This window comes from Talpa occidentalis, unplaced genomic scaffold, assembly GCF_014898055.3.
Source record: "Talpa occidentalis isolate TD23 unplaced genomic scaffold, MPIMG_talOcc4v2.1 talOcc4.9, whole genome shotgun sequence".
Lineage (NCBI taxonomy): Eukaryota > Metazoa > Chordata > Mammalia > Eulipotyphla > Talpidae > Talpa > Talpa occidentalis.
In genome coordinates, this window is record NW_023605305.1 from 15,687,736 (window position 1) to 15,706,723 (window position 18,988).

Here is an 18,988-nt window from a genome sequence, read left to right on the forward strand (position 1 = left end):
TTGTTGAAGTCTAATGGGGAGTCATGGAGCCCCCCGCCCCCGCCCGCAGTGGTGTGGCCACACTGTACTCAGAAAACCCACTATCCTCATAAGTCATAGCATGACTTCTTAATGACCCAAGTGGAGGGATTCCATCCTCCTGGGTGTTCAAGACACTGAGCTGCTGGCTATGACTATACCTCCTGAGATATGGCAACCTAATAGGTGAAGTGCCAGTCTCACTGTACTGAGGGAAAACAAGACTTCTGGATATGCAATCATGGAATAATCCTGCTGTGGAATTTTTAGTTTTGTGCTTTCTTCATTCCATAATCAGACTATCCCTATCACAGGATTAAATTATCAGAGGAACACTTCTGGCTAGAGTGCAATGCACATGAGTTCAAGGACATGAGCTCAAAGCACATGTGAGCCCATTCTTGCACCCCTCTCTGCTAGATGAACTCTGAAGTCATTTTCAAGGTCTAGTTCAAACGTAACCTCTCCTATGAAGCCTTCCTGATTCTCTTATCTCCAGCTGTGCTCCCACTCCTCATAGACCATGTCCCTTTCTTTCCTGAATCCTCTGCACCAACATCATGAAATGGTAGAGAGATTACAGGTACAAATCATTCAACTTTTAATTTTATAAGAGATAAAGATAATTTTCAATATAATGTGATAGGTAATAGTGCAGACATACAATGGGAGTTCAGAGCAGTACTTAGTCCAACCTGGAGGACAGCCTTGAGCTGTGCCTTGAAGACCAGCTATAAGGATAACAAGGGTAGGGGGGAGAAGCCAGGGCACCACATGGAGGAAGGAGAGTGTGGTCTGTTTCAGAACAACTAAAATTGATAACTTATTTTCTCTTCTTTCCTTTCCCTCCTTTTTATTTAAAAAAAAAAATCTGGTAAAAAGATGATAAAATGTGAGGAAATGGACTTCAGAAAATTAGGTTGGAAAGGAAAGGAGATGGTGAAGTCTGAAATGCCAGACCAAGGAGTTTAGATGATCCCATAGTGAGGAACAGATGGAGGAGATTAATAGTTAAGATTTGTACTCTTACTTTAAAAACTTTTTTTTAAAAAAATATTTATTTACTTATTTATTTATGCAAGCACTGGGTACAGTCAGAAGCGTGGGAGGGTGAGAAAATTCACCAGAGCCAGAGCGGGGAGCAGAACAGGCAGACTGACGAAGTACACCGCTGAGGGGAGCAGCGGGTGCAGCAGGAGAGATCTACGCGCCATGTGGGACCCTCACCGGTGGCTGGGGATTGCACTGGCGCTGCAGAGGCTGCGAGCAGCTTCAGAGCCCAGCGCTCAACCGCTGCACCACCGGGGAGGCCCTAAAAACACTTCTTAAATGATAAAAACACAGACTGAAACATGCAAACAATTCAGAATTATGTAAGCAAAAAGTGAGACTTGCATTTTGGGCAGACCACTCTGGCAGGGGTATAGGTTTAAGATTTGTAAGATTTTTAGCTTTATACATTTAAGGGATTTGATCAAAGAGAAGGAAGCCAGAGGGAGGCTAGGTAAATCGTTTAGGTGAGAGTTAACATAGGTCTGAACTAGGGCTGCACTGGCAGAAACAGAGCATTGTGGGTAGAGCTGAGAAATTCTTAAGAAGCCTGATTTTAAATACTGACTTTGCCTTTTACTGGTTGCCACCTCTAGGCAAATTACCTTATTTTTCCGAGCCTTCATTTCTTCATCTGAATAATGGGAATACCACCACCTAGCCTCATAAGATTAAATGAGATCCTTTACGTCAAGATTCTATTAAAGCCTGGCAAAAAGTAGGCACTCAACAGCTAAGAGTTCCCTTCTCACCCTCTCCCTACTCTCCCTTTAAGATTTTTTTTTCCCCCTCTCTTCTGGTAGATTGTGAACTCCTAGAAGGCAGAGACCATTTCTTATTACCCCTGTATCCCATCAGCATCTGGCACATAAACTGTGTTCAATACATGTTTATTGGATGAATAAAGGGTCAGTTAACTCCACAATGTGAGAAAATCTTGTTTCTGCAGGCACAAGGTAACCCTGGCCCAGATCAGCTTCCTCAAGATAGGTGTGGCCTGATCACAAGTAGGGGAGTGAGCAATGGCGCCCATTAACACTACCCCAGAAAAACACCTGAGAGAGAGCATAACTCCTGCTGAGTGAGAATAAGAAGCATCATTAGCTAGATGTCCTTTGTCCTATGGAAAAGAGCCCGTGTGTGATTGACTTCCACCCATTTGGCCTTCTCAGGGTGATAGAAGCAGAAATGATGCTTTTAAGAAGCAGTGAGGCTCTCTGCAGCCTTCATGTGCTTCCTTGTCAGCTGCACTGCTGCTGCACTGCTGTCAATGTTCCTTTGTGTAAGACAGGCACTGGCAGGGTTTCATTTCTTCGTGACGCCCCATTCAGGTTTCCCTAAGCCCTGGATCAACTGTGATGGCCTCTGAGCTAGGTGAAGGCTTAGGAATCTCAGACCCCATACATCATCTGGGCACAGAGCTCCGTCTCCTCAGGCCTCCAGTTTAAAGGCAGGGCCTATTACTATCTGGGGGAATGAATGCTTTCTTGATATTCCATTGCCTTCAGTAAGGGCAGTGATGCGATAGGAGGGGTGAGTGTCTGAAATAATTCACACCGAGATGCCTTTGCTAAGGAACATTGCTAAAATGGCATTTTGACGGAGGTTCTTATGGGAGCTGGAGTGGCACTAGACAAATGCAAAGTCTATCCAAGCATCTGCCCTTCCCATACCTCGGCTTCGAGCAAACAAAGTCAGCTTGATTCAGAATGAAATCCAAACCACATGCATGTACCCCACCCAAGGCAGTCTCATTCATCCATGCCAATTAAAAAAAAAATTACAGTTGAGCTGGCTTTCCCCCAGCTTCAAAACAGACTGGGCTAACCCCCATCTTCCTCCTTGAGAAGAATGAGTCCAGCTACAATTTGTGTCACTGTATGTTCACACAGCTTGTAAAACTCCCAATACCCCAGAGACTGCAGAAGTAATTTGTACCCTGAACTTGGACCTGGGGGCTTGCAGCACAATTAAATGTGTACCAGGGTAGACAAGTCAACCAGAATCTCTCTGAATGCACGTTTGCTTTACTCCTCTTTGGGAAGAAAAGGAGGGGATGATGTCGGGTTGATAAAGACTACTGGCACATTTAAGGATTCAACAAAGTCAGGCTACATGGAACAGCTCATGCAATTACAGGCACATTCCCCAACCCAGGATACCGCTCTGTGAACCTCCCACTTTACACACAGAGAATTCTGCTCTGTCATTCCATCTGCAGTTTCTGCTGCAGCCCTTCCTGCCACCCTTCCTACAGATTTCTTTTGAAGCAGGTGGAGGGGGAGGTGGAGGGAACCTGGAGGGTGGTGGTAGATGAAGAAAAGGTTGAGGGGAAGAATCTGTACGGAAAAGGCGCCTCTCTTTGGGGAGGGGGGTGGGATACATTTTCGCATTACCTAGGGAAGGCAGATGGGGGAGAAATAGGAACACGGGAAGAGAAGGAAACTAAATAAAGAGCACCAACGACCCCTGAGGGCAAAGCACAGGCTCTCTGAGGCACTCACTCAGGCTGCCCAGCTGTCGGATGACATTTGCCAGGGTGATGTTGGTCATGCATTCCAGCTCGCTTCTAACGCTAGGCAACGTCTGACGGCACAGGTGCCTTGGCTCGATGTTCCTCGTTACTAACGGCATGGTGGACCTGCTTCAGGCAATGTTCTGAATGATGAAAAACAACCTAAAAAAGAAATAACAGGAAAGTATTACTCAACCACAAATTCCAGGCACACTGGGGCTGTGAGAGTCTCTTTTCCTTTTGTCTTGCTCTGATCTGAAACAGCTTTAAAAAAATCTCTCCCCCTATCTTTTTTAAGCCCCCTCCCCCTCTCCCTTTTAAGATTTGCTATTAGAAGGTTTGCTGGGTAAGTTCAGAAATTCAGAAATGGTGTCTGCTGAGGTACACAGGCAGCATGAAAACCTAAAAACCTTAAAATAATAACCATGCTCCACCAATAAGTGTCTCCAGAGACAAGGTCGGAAAACTGCCCATTCAGCAGGTCCTGGAGTGCAGATCCTATCCTTGGGTTGTCCATAACTAGGACAGATCTGATTCCAGATGATCAATTATAAGGATCAAAGAAGAGCTTCTGTCATCTGATAATCTCCACAATGAAATTAAGTTGCCAATAGTGATTCCATTGATCTACATCAGGACATACATTTTCTAGTTCTTCTTTGATGGATGACTGTTAATGTACAACTAAGTACTAGCTGCCAGTGTCTATTAACACCACTAAAGTTTAGTCTGTAAATTGACAGAATGAAAGAATATCAAGGAAAAATTTACATGTTCAATGTCAAATATGATGCCAAGCAAACTGTGCAATAAGATTCCCTGGTCCTTTCTCTTCTACTCAAAACAGCTCCCTTTCTCTCACCCATCCGGTTCAGTACACCTGGGCCAAAAGGCTCTTGAGACAGCAGGAAGTGTCTGGAGCAGATCCGGAAACCTTCCAGTTAAGGTTTCTTGTCCTGTCCCTGGAGCTCCTTTCCATAGGAAATCCCCCAGCACTTCAGGTTCATGCTGAGCTATTGTTTTAGAGTTAGATCACCAAATTCCTAGCTTGACAGGGATAGGAGGGTTTAGTCTGAACAGAATGGATGTGACTACAGGCCAAGGCACTCTGGACTGGTCCAGTGTACGTATCTTGTGAAAATAAAGAAATCTAAAAGTCTAATGGCTTTTGTGCTAGGGAAAATGGCAAATTTGCTTCAAATGAAAGGGTAAAGCATAAAAGTAACTTACCCAAGTACCCAATATTGCAAACTCATACACACACACACACACACACACACACACACACGTATAAGCAAAACAGAGGTTTACTTACATCAAATATTAAAACACCAGCTCATCACCAAAAAAAGTTGATTGTGACTACAAATGATTAAACTACCCTAAACATCATAGATGTTAAAAGTGAACCAACATACTGTCTGACCAAAAGAAAAAAAAGCCCTTCAGGCTCAAAGGGGGAGCAGAACCCTTTGGAACAGACTGCTCCTTGTTATGGACATTCTGATCTGCTAAGAGTAAAAATAAAACAGGAAGCCAGCAGCTTGGGGAACAAGATTTCCTGTCACCAACAGCAACAGCCCAAGAACCAAGAGAATCAGCTGTTTGCTCATAACTTCGAATCTCCCTTTAACAGTCATTGTGTGGCAGTTGTGCCTATCTTTGGGGTGCAGAGGTGTTTCCTGAATATTTGTCTACTGTCTAAGGAAATAATTTTCATTCCATTCCTCTGCTAAGTTCCCCTCTGACTCAACAGGTTTTTAAACCAAATTCTGGACTTTCCTTTCCAGTCCAACTCTTCTCTTTTTCTTAGTGTTAAAGGGTATCAGGTACTAAGATGGGATCTTTAGTAACACACAATGAAAAGTTGTTTTTGTTTTTTTTTTAATTTATTTATTTATGCATACAAGGACTGGGGTACAGGCCAGAGGTGTAGAGGGTGAGAGGATTCACCAGAGACAGAGTGGGTAACAGAACAGGCAGATTGACTGAAATACACTGCTGAGGGGAGCAGCAGGAGAGACAGGAGAGGTCTGCTGCGCCATGTGGGTTGCTCCCTGGCCGGGGATCGACCTTGTGCTGCAGCAGCTGTGAATAGCTTCGTACATTGTGTCTTAACCCCTTGCACTACCAGGGAGGCCCCCCCCACAATGCAAAGAATTTAGAAGATAAAAGGAGGCAGGATGAGTGCAAGAACCTCATAGAGCTTTGTATATCACCTTTTGGATGCCCTTATAAGACTTCTAAAAATTTCAAATTTTTCTGGAAGAATCAGAAATTCATGGGTGCAATCAGAGATGACTGAAAACAGTCATGGTGACACCCTCCATTAGTAAGCATTTCAGTTGTTCTAGCTTCTCAGAGTAGATAACGGAGCCAGATCACCTTGAAATTCTGTGTTCAGGGCTTCCCTGGTACCACAGGGGTTCAGTCTCAGCACAATGAAGCTATTGGTAGCTGCAGCACAAGTTCGATCCCCAGCTGGGGAGCTAATCCACATGGTGCAGCAGACCTCCCCTGACTCGCCCGCTGCTCCCCTCAGCAGGGTATTTCAGTCAGTCTGCCTGTTCTGCTCCCCACTCTGTCTCTGGTGAATCCTCTCACCCCCCCACACCTCTGGCCTGTACCCCAGCTCTTGTATGCATAAATAAATAAATCTTAAAAGAAAAAAAGAGAAATTCTGTGTCAAAGTGTCCAGGTAGGGCCTCCCCGGTGGCACAGCGGATTGAGTGCAGCGCTTTGAAGCTGTCTGCAGCCACCGCAGCACCGGTTCGATTCTCGGGAGAATCCCACACGGCGAGGCAGACCTCTCCTGTCTCACCCGCTGCTTTGGTCCGTCTGCCTGTTCCACTCCCCGCTCTGTCTCTGGTGAATCTTCTCACCCTCCCACGACTCTGGTCTGTACCCCAGCTCTTGTATAAATAAAAAAATAGATAAATCTTAAAAAAAAAAAGAAAGTGTCCAGGTGTCCTGCTGCTCTCTATGGACTTCAGATGGCAAGGTAAATGTCAGATACAGGGAGAGGGAGGTAACTTCTAACATCTTGGTACTTTAGCACTTATGCTTTCCTTGGGTAAGCAGAAACAAATGGAGTCATCTCTATAACCTGAGTGTTTACCTGGAACCAAATTTTCAAGAGCAAGATGGCTTTTTCTTGACAAAAAAGCAAGCTCCCAAAACCAGCTAGACAGTACTCAAGAAAAAACAGTATGTCAATATCCATCAAGACAAAACAATTAGAAAAGTAAATCTGCTACTGAAAAAAAAGTCAATTAGTTCCAGAGCCACCAAAGACATACACGATTCCATTATATGGAATTACCTGCATCACTGCTCATTTTTCTTCTGAGTAATCAAGGTTAGATGTATTCTGCATAAGTATGGAACTATGTAGCTCTGACCCACAATAGTAATTTGACCAAGAACAAAAAAAAGCCTAAGTTCTGATGAAGATAAACTGAGAAAGGGGCAAAGAGGTCCAGGTTCAGGCTGCAGAGTGACTTGGGCTAGTACCCTGACTCTGATAACTTGCGAGCTCAGCTGTGTGAGCATGCCAGTTTTCCAGGAGACATAAAATAATATAACATATATAAAATGTCCACTCCAGGACTAAAAAAAGTAGTCCTTTGTAGTTCTACAAACTCTAGGCGAAACTTCCAACAGAGTTGATTTTTTTCATTGATAAATAATTTAAAACATTTTATGGATATATTATCTAGAACACAATATTTACATATATTTAAAGCTGAAACCTTGATGGGTTTTTTCCTGGAGGTAGCTCCCAGCCACATTATCTGGACCTTCTGAACAACATACATCCTCTCTCTATTTCATACTGGGTTTCTTATCTGAACCATAGAACAAAGAACATGATTAGTGATTATTTTCTCAATTTTCCTGAAGTCTGTACATATAACTAGCACCATTCCAGATGCACTGTAGAAAGTTAATACATTATATACAATGGCTGCCTAATGGCATCAGGGTTTAACTCCCTCTTAGAAATCCAACTGAGAGGCTTCCCTAATCATCAGCAGTCATTTAGTGGAAAATCTGAAGCACTGGGTGTTGAGGAACCACTCAATTAAGGAAGTGACATGGTCAAATTTGCATTTTAGACTAATAATTCTACCAGAAGCAAGAAGTTATATTTGGGCAGGATAAAGCTGGAGGTAAGAACACCAGTTGGGAAACTCTTCACAGGCTAAGACGGAGACAACAGAAACGGAGAGCCCATCACAGCAAGAGCAAATATGAACTGAGAACGCAGACAGATTACAGGGGTGAGTCCAGTCCTTCAGCCCTATTTGCTGCTCTCTTGATAGTTTTGTAAGTTATATTCAAAATGATAAAATGTGTTTTTCTTTATTAAGACTATCAAATGAGCTAAATCCCAGTGCCAGTGCCAGAAATTAGGAGAAAGTGAAGAAATAAACGAAAGTAGAGGTTCTCAGCTGAAAACGTATTTTTAGATACACGAGAAAGTAGAATGCACCGTCTTCATAAAATCACCACAGTTCTTTTTCAGTCATACTTTGTTCTTTCAGGTCCTTCAAACAATAAGACTCCACAAGTGTGTATAGTGAAGTTATGGAATATTTACGTACTGCATTTATTCAGTGTACAGTCAGAAGACGACTTTGACATCTACCCTATACTTTGAATTCCACAACTCTGATCCTAATAGCCTGGGGCAGGATTGGGTTGAGGGGAGAGTAGGGATTAGGAGGGTGGAAGAAGGCAATAAGGGAAGGCTGTGCACAAGGAGGATGGCACATCTGTACCCACACTCTGATTCTGTTCTTTCCAGGACAGAAGACCGTTCATTCTGGCAATGATGTTTACTACTAGCTGTTTACTATGAATTAATAAACAATGCTTCATTTAGAGTCCTGGTCACTGGTAAACCTGCAGATTTTTACAGTCATATCCAAAAGTAAGTATATCTGCGTTACAGCAATAACCATAACAACAGAATGCTTCTCAAGTTAGTTCCTCTTTGAAACAAACCCCCAAAATGTTGATCAGCAGTAGCAGGGGATGAGAACATATGGGGATGTTGTATGTGTGGCAATTAGGACTTCTGCTTTCACTTCACCATTTCCCACTGTTCTATAGTTAACAGCACTTTGGATGGGGGCATATGAGAAGTGCTTTACTTTGTAGACCAGTTTCCTCTTTTAAGATATTAACTTCTTTTTTTTTTTTTTTAAAGATTTATTCATTTATGCATACAAGAACTGGGGCATAGGCCAGAGGTGCGGGGAGGGTGAGAGGATTCACCAGAGACAGAGTGGGGGAACAGAACAGGCGGATTTACTTAAATATACTGCTAAGGGGAGCAGCGGGCGAGTCAGGAGAGGTCTGCTGTGTCATGTGGGTAGCTCCCTGGCTGCCCAGGGATCGAACTCATGCTGCAGTGGCTGCGGACAGCTGCATAGGTTGCATCTTAACCCCTTGCGCCACCAGGGAGGCCCTTAAGATATTAACTTCTTTATGTGAAAGAATATGCATTCCACAAAGAATATGCATTCAGTTTCAACTGGAAAGTCAAATAATCATTTGACTTCAAAATGACAGACAACATACAGGCTTATTGAAATCTAGGTCATCTACTAAAATGTTTAAAGAAGTATGGATTTACTATCTTCATCACTGCCATGCAACAACCACAAGTAGGAATACCTCACTATAGACTAAGGAGCCACCCACTTCCTGTTGAAATACAGGATGGGTCTGAACTTATGAATATACTCAGACTCTCTCTAAATAGAAGGAATTATTGACAAATCAGTTTACTTCACTAATGTCCAAAAGAGCTAGCAAGACAGAAATGGAGTTCCTAGTGAAGACAGTAAAAGTCGCTGACTGGGGGAGAACCAAGAAAGAAGGCATAATTGTTATCTAAAACCAGAAGAAAATGTCTAATTTCATAAAGGAATGACACAAGCTATGGACTGATATTCAATAAAATATGGCTTCTTCTTGACCTGATTTGGTTTTGGGAAAGCAGACTAAATGCTGCTATTTTACTCCTGGAGCACACCAGACATCCCTCCAGGACCATTCATGCCTGTTAATTCCGTAATTTTTCAGTATCTTGGGGGGGGGGGGTGGGGGGTAGTACTACCTTTTGTTCTTATCTTTCTTACTCTCCAAACTCTAATCATATCTTTGCTCTTAAAGCTAAAATTGAGGGATCAATTTTACCTTCAAAATCAGTTTCTTATAGTGTCAACTATTCTATAGGAAACTACCTCGTAAATGGTCAAAATTAGCTTTTTCATAGGAAAAAGCTGTCCAATTTTTTAAAAAATTTAATAAAGTCTTCTTTTTCAAAATGTATAGTTGGTGGGACCTATTCATGCATCTTCACCAGAAGCTGGAGTATCTCCACCCTTGGTGTTGCTGGTGGAAATGATTTGTGCTCTGTGGTACGTCCTACATTAGGGAGCCCCCGAAGGGTTGCCCTGGCCACCACGAACCACGAATCTTCAGCCTCAGACACAACAGCTGGGATTAGGAGCACATAGTTGGGAACTTCCTTACCGAGGTTGTCACATGTGGTTCTGCCAAACAAGACCAGGTTATTGAGCTGGTCCTGAACTTTACCTTGGACCACTGCTGCTTTTTGGCCTTGCCCCCAGAGTTCACTGGGTCTTTGTCTTTCCAGCAACTTTTTCCCTATCATCCTTGGGTGGCACTGCAAAGCTTGGAGAGCAGCAGCTTCCACGGCAGCCTCACTAAGATGTCAGACTGAAACTAAGATTTTGTTTGCAAGGTATTCTGAGTGCCAAAGAAAAGACTTATCTACATAAAATATTTCTTTTATCTACAATTTGCCCACATTCTCTGTTACGGACACACTTAAAATTATACAAGGTCTACAATGTTATCATTGATGACTTTTAAGTCACAGGCACCGAGTTCATTTTACTTTTCCAACTGAATGCCAAGTTCTAGCAATACCCAATTCATCAAAATGGAATAGTTTGGAATATTCCAAATACTCCATCTAAAAGGGCCTGCTTTTACGCAGAATGGATAAATATAAATTGGAAATTATTTTACTGAGAAATAAAGAACACTAATCCCTAATATTTGTAAGTACTCCAAGATCAGATTTCTTTTAGTTACAGTCACCAATTGAGCATTAAATTCACATAGGAGTTTAACATGAAAAACACTGAGGTTGTTCTGAAAACAAACACCAACACACAAAACAATGACAATCAAAGTAATAAACCTCAACAAAAATGTTCACAAAATTACCAGACATGTCATTAATTCACAGAAGCTCAGAACATTTAAAATGTTCTTCATTTTAAAGAGCTTTCTTTTTTATTTATAGCCAATGACAGAAGAAAGTAATCTCCAGTTGATGGTGGCCCAAAATCTGAGATAAGACAGACACAAAATGCACTCCTCTCTAAGTGGGCTTGAGTACCTGGGCTTGAGTACCTGGCAGGAAGGCAGCCCCAGCATATGTTAACATACAGGAACACACAGATGTTTTTTATGGAAGGGTGTCTAATACCACTCTACAGCCTTACTTGTGGGTAAAGAGGTGGGGACAGGCTGTAATCTTTTTTTTTTTTTTTTTCTGATTCCTGCAAGTAGCAGTGAGTACTGAACTAGATTATATACAAGGGGCTGGAGAAGCCACTGGTGGAGTAGATACAGAGACAGGTTTGAAAATGAGGGAGGAAAGAGATCATCAGAGCTGGATCACACATCAGGCACCAACTAAGCCTCATTTCATCCTGCTAGACGTCTAACCATTCATTTAAATCTCCATGATGCCTCACTTTGTATTTCAAATTTCTCTCTGCAGTAACTGCTCCCTTTCTGGGATGGAAAGGCCAAAAAAGAAACTGACTTTACACAATTGAGAAAGGCCGGGCGGGGGGGGGGGGGGGGGCAGGGGATGGGGTGTGTGTGGAGATGCAGAGCAACAACAAAAAAGGAAATTCAGCAAAATGTTTCGCTGACAGCTCTAGGATAATATACAAACACACTGTGTGGTCATGGAATAGGCAGAAGCAGCTGTCCTGGATGTGACTGTTAATACTCCAACCTAGGCAAGGAGAGACCTAGCAATCACAACTACATCTGACCACCAGGGAGTACAGTTATAGAACAAACTGCCATGCAATTCCATATCAACTATCCTATTCTGCCAGAATAACAAGAATTCATTCCTGAAAAAGTGTCACACACTCATCTGTCACCAAGAGCCAAGCAGCTAGCAACTAAGAGTCAGCAGCAAAGGGCAGCTGTACATCCACTTCCTCTCACAAGGTCTAGTCACACTCAAAACATGCAATTTATAAGGAAAAGTCCTTGAGCAGAGGGGACAGTAAGCACCCATTCTTTCTTTCTACTCTCAGTTTACTGGACATTTACCAAAGCCCAGTGCCACTGTGATAAGCAGTGGCACAGAACAGCAAGAGAATGGACATTACCAAAGAGAAAGGAAAGGATTTCAATCCACTATTGTGAACATTTAGCTTCGGGACCTTGACAAGCAGTCAAATTTCTGTTTCTTTATCTATTAAATGAGTGTAATGACTCCTAGTTTGTAAGGTTGTTGTGGGGGAAAAATGAAATAGTTCAAGTATAAAATGCTTAACACAGCACCTAGCACAGAACAGATAATTACAATTATAGTAGTAGAGATTGCAGTAGCAACAATAGTTGCAGCAGCAGTAGCAGTAGTAGAAGAAGTACTATTTTACATCTATGTAGCACTAAACTGTGTGCCAGGCACTGTTCTAAATGTTTCACATGTGGTTCTCTTAACCATTAAACAACACTATTAACAAGGTTCAGGATGTATTAATAGTAAACTACTAATTGTAGTACCCTTACCAATCAATGAATATTTCTCAAGTAGACATAAAGAAATATTTAAATCTCTCCCTGACTCCAAGAGCTAATAATTTGAGACAGAAAAAGTCACAGTTAATAATATAGCAAATAAATAGAAGTTCAATTATTGAATGAATGATACAGTCAATGATGACAACAGAAAGGATGAAAAAGAATTGAAGGGACTGTATATACTTTCTGGACTAAAGATCTGAAAGAATAAAGAGGGGAAGGTTTTCCAGTTCGGAGTAAAACAAGCAGAAGTCTTGAACTCTATCACTAAGAATTTATGGAAAAGTCACAATTCCAAAAGGCTCTTGCTGCATATTTCATCAAATCTAAGATGCCACTGATTGTCAGATACATTATGATTCAAGATATATTAAAATGTGGGGGAAATGTATATTGCAGAATCAATGAAATATAGTATTTCTTTTTTATAGTATTAGATGATCTTTAAAAGTTCTTTCCAACCTTAAAATGCTATGATTATGTAACTCAGACAAGAGATTATTCAAATTTTACCAAACCATCAACAGCATCAGACCAAAGACAATAAAAGTGAGAGAGGTTGGAACAATACTCCACTATTTATTTGTAAGGCTAAAATATATACCTCCTAATTAGTATGTTCGTGTTTTCATTTATGCACTTGAACAAAGTTATAAAAGCTGCTTTAATATCCTTGTGTGCTAATTCCATTATTTCTATCATTTCTGAGGTTTTACATACTGAGTTTTCCCCTACTTACGGACCATACTTTCATGAAGATCTGGTAACTTTTGATTGGATGGTAGACAATGGGATTTTACAACACTGAGTATCTAGCATTGCTGTCTTCCTTTCCAGAGTGTTGGGCTGTGTTCTGACATCCGGTTCAGTCCTATACCTGAAGCTGGTTTTGAAACTATGTTAGGGTGGGTACAGAGTAGCCTTTACTCTTCTGATACTTGAGCCCCAGTACAAAGACGCTGCACTTCTGCAATCTTTACTTGCATGCTCTTGGTGAGCATCATGGGCTCTCCACTCTGGCTGGTAGGGAATCCAACACCTTTCTGTCCAGGGGTTTGATCCCAGGCATGTGTGTGGTCTGCAAAGATGCACAGGGACCTAGAAGAGATTTCCAGAGCAATTTTTCTGCATAACTCCTTCCTTTCCACAACAATCCACAGCTTCCAGCTGCCTCAGCCTTTCGTGAACTACAATCTCTGTCTTTTCAGTTCAGCAAGTCTAACGTGCCCTGCCTGGGATTCCCCCAACCTGCTCCATGGTAAGAATATACATCCAGACAGCCCCATGATCCTGTTTAAGTCAGGAATGATTTCCACTTCAGTTCTACCAGGCCTCCATCACAGAGTTATTGTAAAATTGTTCAGATTAGATTAATTTCAATTTATCTTCAAAAGGTTTTTAATATGGAATACCTTTAAAAGGAACAACAGAGAAAAAGTAAGTGTTCTAAAATGAAACAATAAAGCAAGGCAAATAACATGTGAATACACACATAATTTTTTGAATGATCACAACTGAGAATGGCAGAAATTTCTATTTTAAATACTATTCACACATAGGTTCTTAACACATTAAAATATCAATATGGCTTTGCAAATCTAGAGGCAAGTTTAGGGCATTTCTGGTGGCACAGGGGTTAAAGTCTCAGCGTTATCAAGCTATTGCCAGCCACTGCAGCATGAGTTCGATCCTGGCCACGGAGCTACCCACATGACACATCAGATCTCTCCTGTCTTGCCTGCTGCTCCCTCAGCAGTGTATTTCAGTAGATTTGCCTGTACTGTTCCCCACTTTGTCTCTGGTGAATCCTCTCATCCCCACAATCTCTGGCCTACACCCCAGTTCTTGTATGCATAAATAAATAATTCTTAAAAAAAAAAAAAAAAAAGAAAGAAAGGCAAGTTTATAGTCAAATGAATCAAGAATTTTCTGAGCCACTAGTTGTATCACCTTGGGCTGGTTAATCTCTTTGATTCTCATCTGTAAAATGGGGGGAAAAGAATGGTCCCAAGGATAAAATGAAGTAAGCCTCCAGAGGGGTGTTTAGTATCCAGTAGGCACTAAAGTAACTCTCATTATTACAAATTCAAAGGAATGCTAAATATGTTTGGAATCACCTCATACGGGTGATGAAATAATCTAAGGAGAACAGGTCAAATGAAACAGCACTGAGCATTATATAAAGGGCTCTCCTAATTGGTCCTCTTATCTTTAGTCTCAGTGGAGGCCTGGTAGTAGGTGGGTCTCTATCTCCTGAGACAGGCTCTCTAGGAGTATGGAGACATGCTAAGAAAGGAATGGATGGTCTCTGCTTATCTTATGCCAATTTTAGGGATTAAGACATAGGGTATCAGTCTTCCAAATTACAGTCAAGAGTCAATTCAGTATTTTTACTTAATTTACTTTGAAAGCAAAATAGTCTCAAAGGGACTATTATTTAGATTGTGGTATTTCTTAAAAACAAAACCAAACCCTTTCATCTTAAAGTCCCAAGGCAAATGTCACCACTTCTAAGAAGCCTTCCTTGACTCTTCTAGACTAAAGTCATTTCTCCCTCTCCAAAAGTGCCAAAGAAGCAAGCCAAACTTCTTTTATGGCAGTCACTACACTGTATTTTTTTTTTAAAGATTTATTTATTTATGCATACGAGAACTGTGCTACAGGCCAGAGGTGTGCAGGTGAGAGGATTCACCAGAGACAGAGCAGGGAGCAGAACAGGTGGATCTACTGAAATACACTGCTGAGGGGAGCAGCAGGCGAGTCAGGAGAGGTCTGCTGCGCCATGTGGGTAGCTCCCTGGCCAGGGATTGAACTCGTGCTACAGTGGCTGCGGATAGCTTCATAGGTTGTGTCTTAACCCCTTGCGCCACCAGGGAGGCCCTACACTGTATTTTGTAGTGCAGATTTTTGCAGTGTACAATTCTTTCAATACAGGAACGGAAAAATAAAATATCTTAAAAAAAAAAAAGATTTATTTATTTATTTATACAAGCACTGGGTATAGTCAGAAGCGCAGGAGGGTGAGAGAATTCACCAGAGCCAGAGTGGGGAGCAGAACAGGCAGACAGATGGAGGACACTGCTGAGGGGAGCAGCTGGCACGACAGGAGAGGTGTGCGCCATGTGGGACCCTTGCCTGTGGCCGGGGATTGAACCGGCACTGCAAAGGCTGCAGGCAGCTTCACAGCCCACCACTCAACCGCTGCACCACCGGGGAGGCCCAAAAATAAAATATCTTTCAACCTAACAGAAGTAGTAGCAGCAGTAGTAACTATCTGGAGCTAAGGGTGAGATTCTTAAAAGTTCTCTGTATCCTATAGTGTCTGCTCAATAAATATTTGGATTTCTAAAATGTGCCAGGCATTTACTCACGTTTTCTTATATCTTTATATAGAGATATAGAGATATATCTATATATCTTTAATAATATACAGATATAGATATCTCTATATATCCTAATAATATATATCTTTAATAATATATATCTTTAATAATATATATCCTTCATCCGCAAAACACTTCTGCAAGGTAAGTAGTAGCATTCTGGGATTCTCTGATGAGAAAACTAAAGCTGGAATAGTTCTGAAACTTTATCAAAGTCACAGTCAGTTTTTAAACCCAGTCCTGTGCCCAAAGTTTATGCTGTCCCCATGACAATGCAATGATGCTTCACAAAACACCCAAACCAAGAAATTAGACAAATACACCCATATTTCTCATTTTCATATACAAAGTATACCAAACCCCAGACTAGTTTCTTCTCTCTCGAAAAAAGGCTACATGCTAACACAGGAAAGTCTTCTTGCCTTATTTACCCTAGAATTGAAATAGTGCTAATGAGGATAACACACTGCTTTCTCCCTCTCTACACCCAATTTTAGCCAGCTGCTCAGGGGCTTCACATCTTTCACTTTAAACAACATAAACACTGGCTCATTTAAAGTGCCAGCCTCAGATAACATGTTCAGATGCTACTGCTTTTCAAATAAACTCCTGTTTTCAAACAGCTAGGCATTTGGGGTTCCATCACTTCTGACGGGTTACTTTTATCTACAGGGTCCCTGAGAATCACTTTTTCTCTGTGTGCTGTTCAGCTCATCAAACCCTGTCACTGGGGATTTTTTTTTAAAGCACCCAATCTTTCATCCTTTTTTACAATGGACCAAAACACATTCCTATGGGTAATTCCTCAACTCTATATGTATATTTTGAAATAATCTTCTGACACTTTTTCTAAAAAGCACGGTTGTTTTTCCCTTTTAGCCCAAGTAAAGATAATTACATCAGAAGTAAGTTTTCCCCCATTTCTTTCTGCATATGGGGAATACTGAAAAGATAAGTCTTTTTTAATTATTAAATGTAAATAGCTCATTAAATATAATCCAATTACCTTAATTGTAAAAGGAAGTAATTACAATATGTACATGTATTCTTGCCTAGTAGATTTAATATCTTAAATTAATCTTTTCGGCATTAATATTTTAAATTAACCTTTGACATTAGGAAAATACAAGAAACTGATGTCTCACATATACATATGCAAAGCTTTACTTTATGGACCTTTGTTGTGATTACACCCACAAACAAATTTAGTGGGTACAGCCAACTCTCCCTTAGAAGGGGTAATTAAACACCACCTGCCCTAACTGAACTGGTATTTCTTGTCTGCCATAAATCATGTTAAAGGATCTGCTTTAAATTCTAATGCCTTCATGGGACAAAAAGTCAAGAGATGAATTCTGTGGCATTCCAATCATCACTAAAGCTTTACTTAGACAATTCCAATCCAAAATTCATTAGAAGTATGTCTTTGGTACAGTAACCTAAATTTTCCATGACTGTATTTCTATTCTATTACTACCAATCACAGTTCCCTGAGACCACCCGCAAGCAGTGTTGGTCTCGGATTTCTAGCTCCTCAGCTGCTATTATGACGTTTTCCCTCAGCAAACATCTGATTTTTTTGATTTTTACTCTTTCTTGGTGACCAAGGGCAAATAAATTGTATAGTTAAATCACTATGAACTGCTTTAAAAATGGGTTATGCCATGGTCTGTACAATAAGGAACTTCTACTAAAAAGGAGGGAAAAGGCGTACACAGATGAAGAATTAAGAAGACTAAGCTTTCTTTTTCTACCTCCTACCAAAATATATCAGTGTTGCTTAAAAATGTTTTAAGATATGAACATGTATTTAGAAAAATTAATAACTTTTTCTAAATTTTAGGAATAGCAAGAATTCATGTGTTGTACAGGTAACAACTGGCCACGTTGTACAGTACTTCCCCCCCAAAGAAGGAAAGTCCTACTTAAAGTACTAAGAAGCATCATGTGCTTTCAGCAATTTTCAAGTATTTCACTGAATAGATTTTTCCACACAGACCCTGGATTAATGAGCTAAAGGTACAGCTCTGCCTCACAGATATCATCCCCCAAAACAAACAGAGGAGGTTGACTGTCACTAACTCTTTTGGTCATTCCAACTGCAGCCATGCTGAGCACTTGTTCACCACATAAGGTTGGTTTCTGCTGTCATCAGTCTAGCTATGGAAAGAGACCTATGGTCTGAAAGGATAGTGATATGGGTCACTATTAGTTCCCATATCCCAAACACTATAGTGGATTTTGAACAGCCACCAAAGGTCAGCAGAAGGAGTGGAGACTGATATCTTCCAGATTATCACGGTTCTCCAGAAGGTCAGTGCCATTAAAAGACAACAAGTAATTTAACAGGTAAAACTAAGCCCCTTTCAAGATTTAAATGATTCAAGTTTGGCCTTGATAACACAGGTATTTTTGTACAAAATATATCTTATTAGGCCAACCCCTGAAAGTTAAAAAGGTGTCTTTAAATGCCTGCTGACCTAAAATTGCCATGTTTCATCCTTTTAAAGGATTGATTTTCCGAAGAAGGACAATAAGATGCCAAATTCTGTTCAATGGAGATCAGAACACTATTTGGTGAATCTATCCTGCACCTGTGGAAGCAAAAGAATAAGACTGGCTCACATATCCAGAGGGAGGATAGTATTTATGTGGGCTCTCCCTATGACCTCTTTGGCAGCAAATGTAAGAAAGTCCTTTTTTGAGACTAAGGGGCGGGCCCAGGACTTTGAACTACCCATTCAAGTAGGGTTACAATTCCCCTCCTCCATAATTAAGTTCCCTTTCCCACTCTCCGATGCATGCATGAATTGTAGTGACATTGACATGGGGGTCTGACACTAGTCTTTGAAGGTCATTTAAAGTCTCCTCCTTCCAAGCTGCCTTAAAAGCAATGCATCATCCATCCCACAATGCCTGCGTGTGGGGTTTGACTAGATGGTACTCAAAGCAGAGTCACCTAAAGCATAAAAAGAAAGAGAGCTCCAAAATTCAGTTATCATAAAAAAGAACAAATCAAAGAAATAAAACACAGTTGCTCAAGAGAACACAGTAAGAGAAACACTAAATATCTTAACACTGGACAAATAAATGCACTTCTACTGATAATCTCTTTCATTTAGGAAAACAAAAGATCATT

At 41.0% G+C, this 18,988-nt stretch overlaps 1 protein-coding gene across 2 annotated transcripts in view; it reads right to left on the bottom strand.

Annotated features, from left to right (window-relative positions):
* The window catches only part of WASF2 (WASP family member 2), a 61,143-nt gene that overhangs the window by 14,127 nt on the left and 28,028 nt on the right, over window positions 1-18,988 (bottom strand). For both annotated transcript variants that reach the window (XM_037501077.2, XM_054691799.1), the window contains exon 2: window positions 3,573-3,745. In XM_037501077.2, coding sequence (XP_037356974.1) covers window positions 3,573-3,702 — 130 coding nt within the window. In that variant the 5' untranslated portion in view covers window positions 3,703-3,745. The remainder of the gene's footprint in view (window positions 1-3,572; window positions 3,746-18,988) is intronic.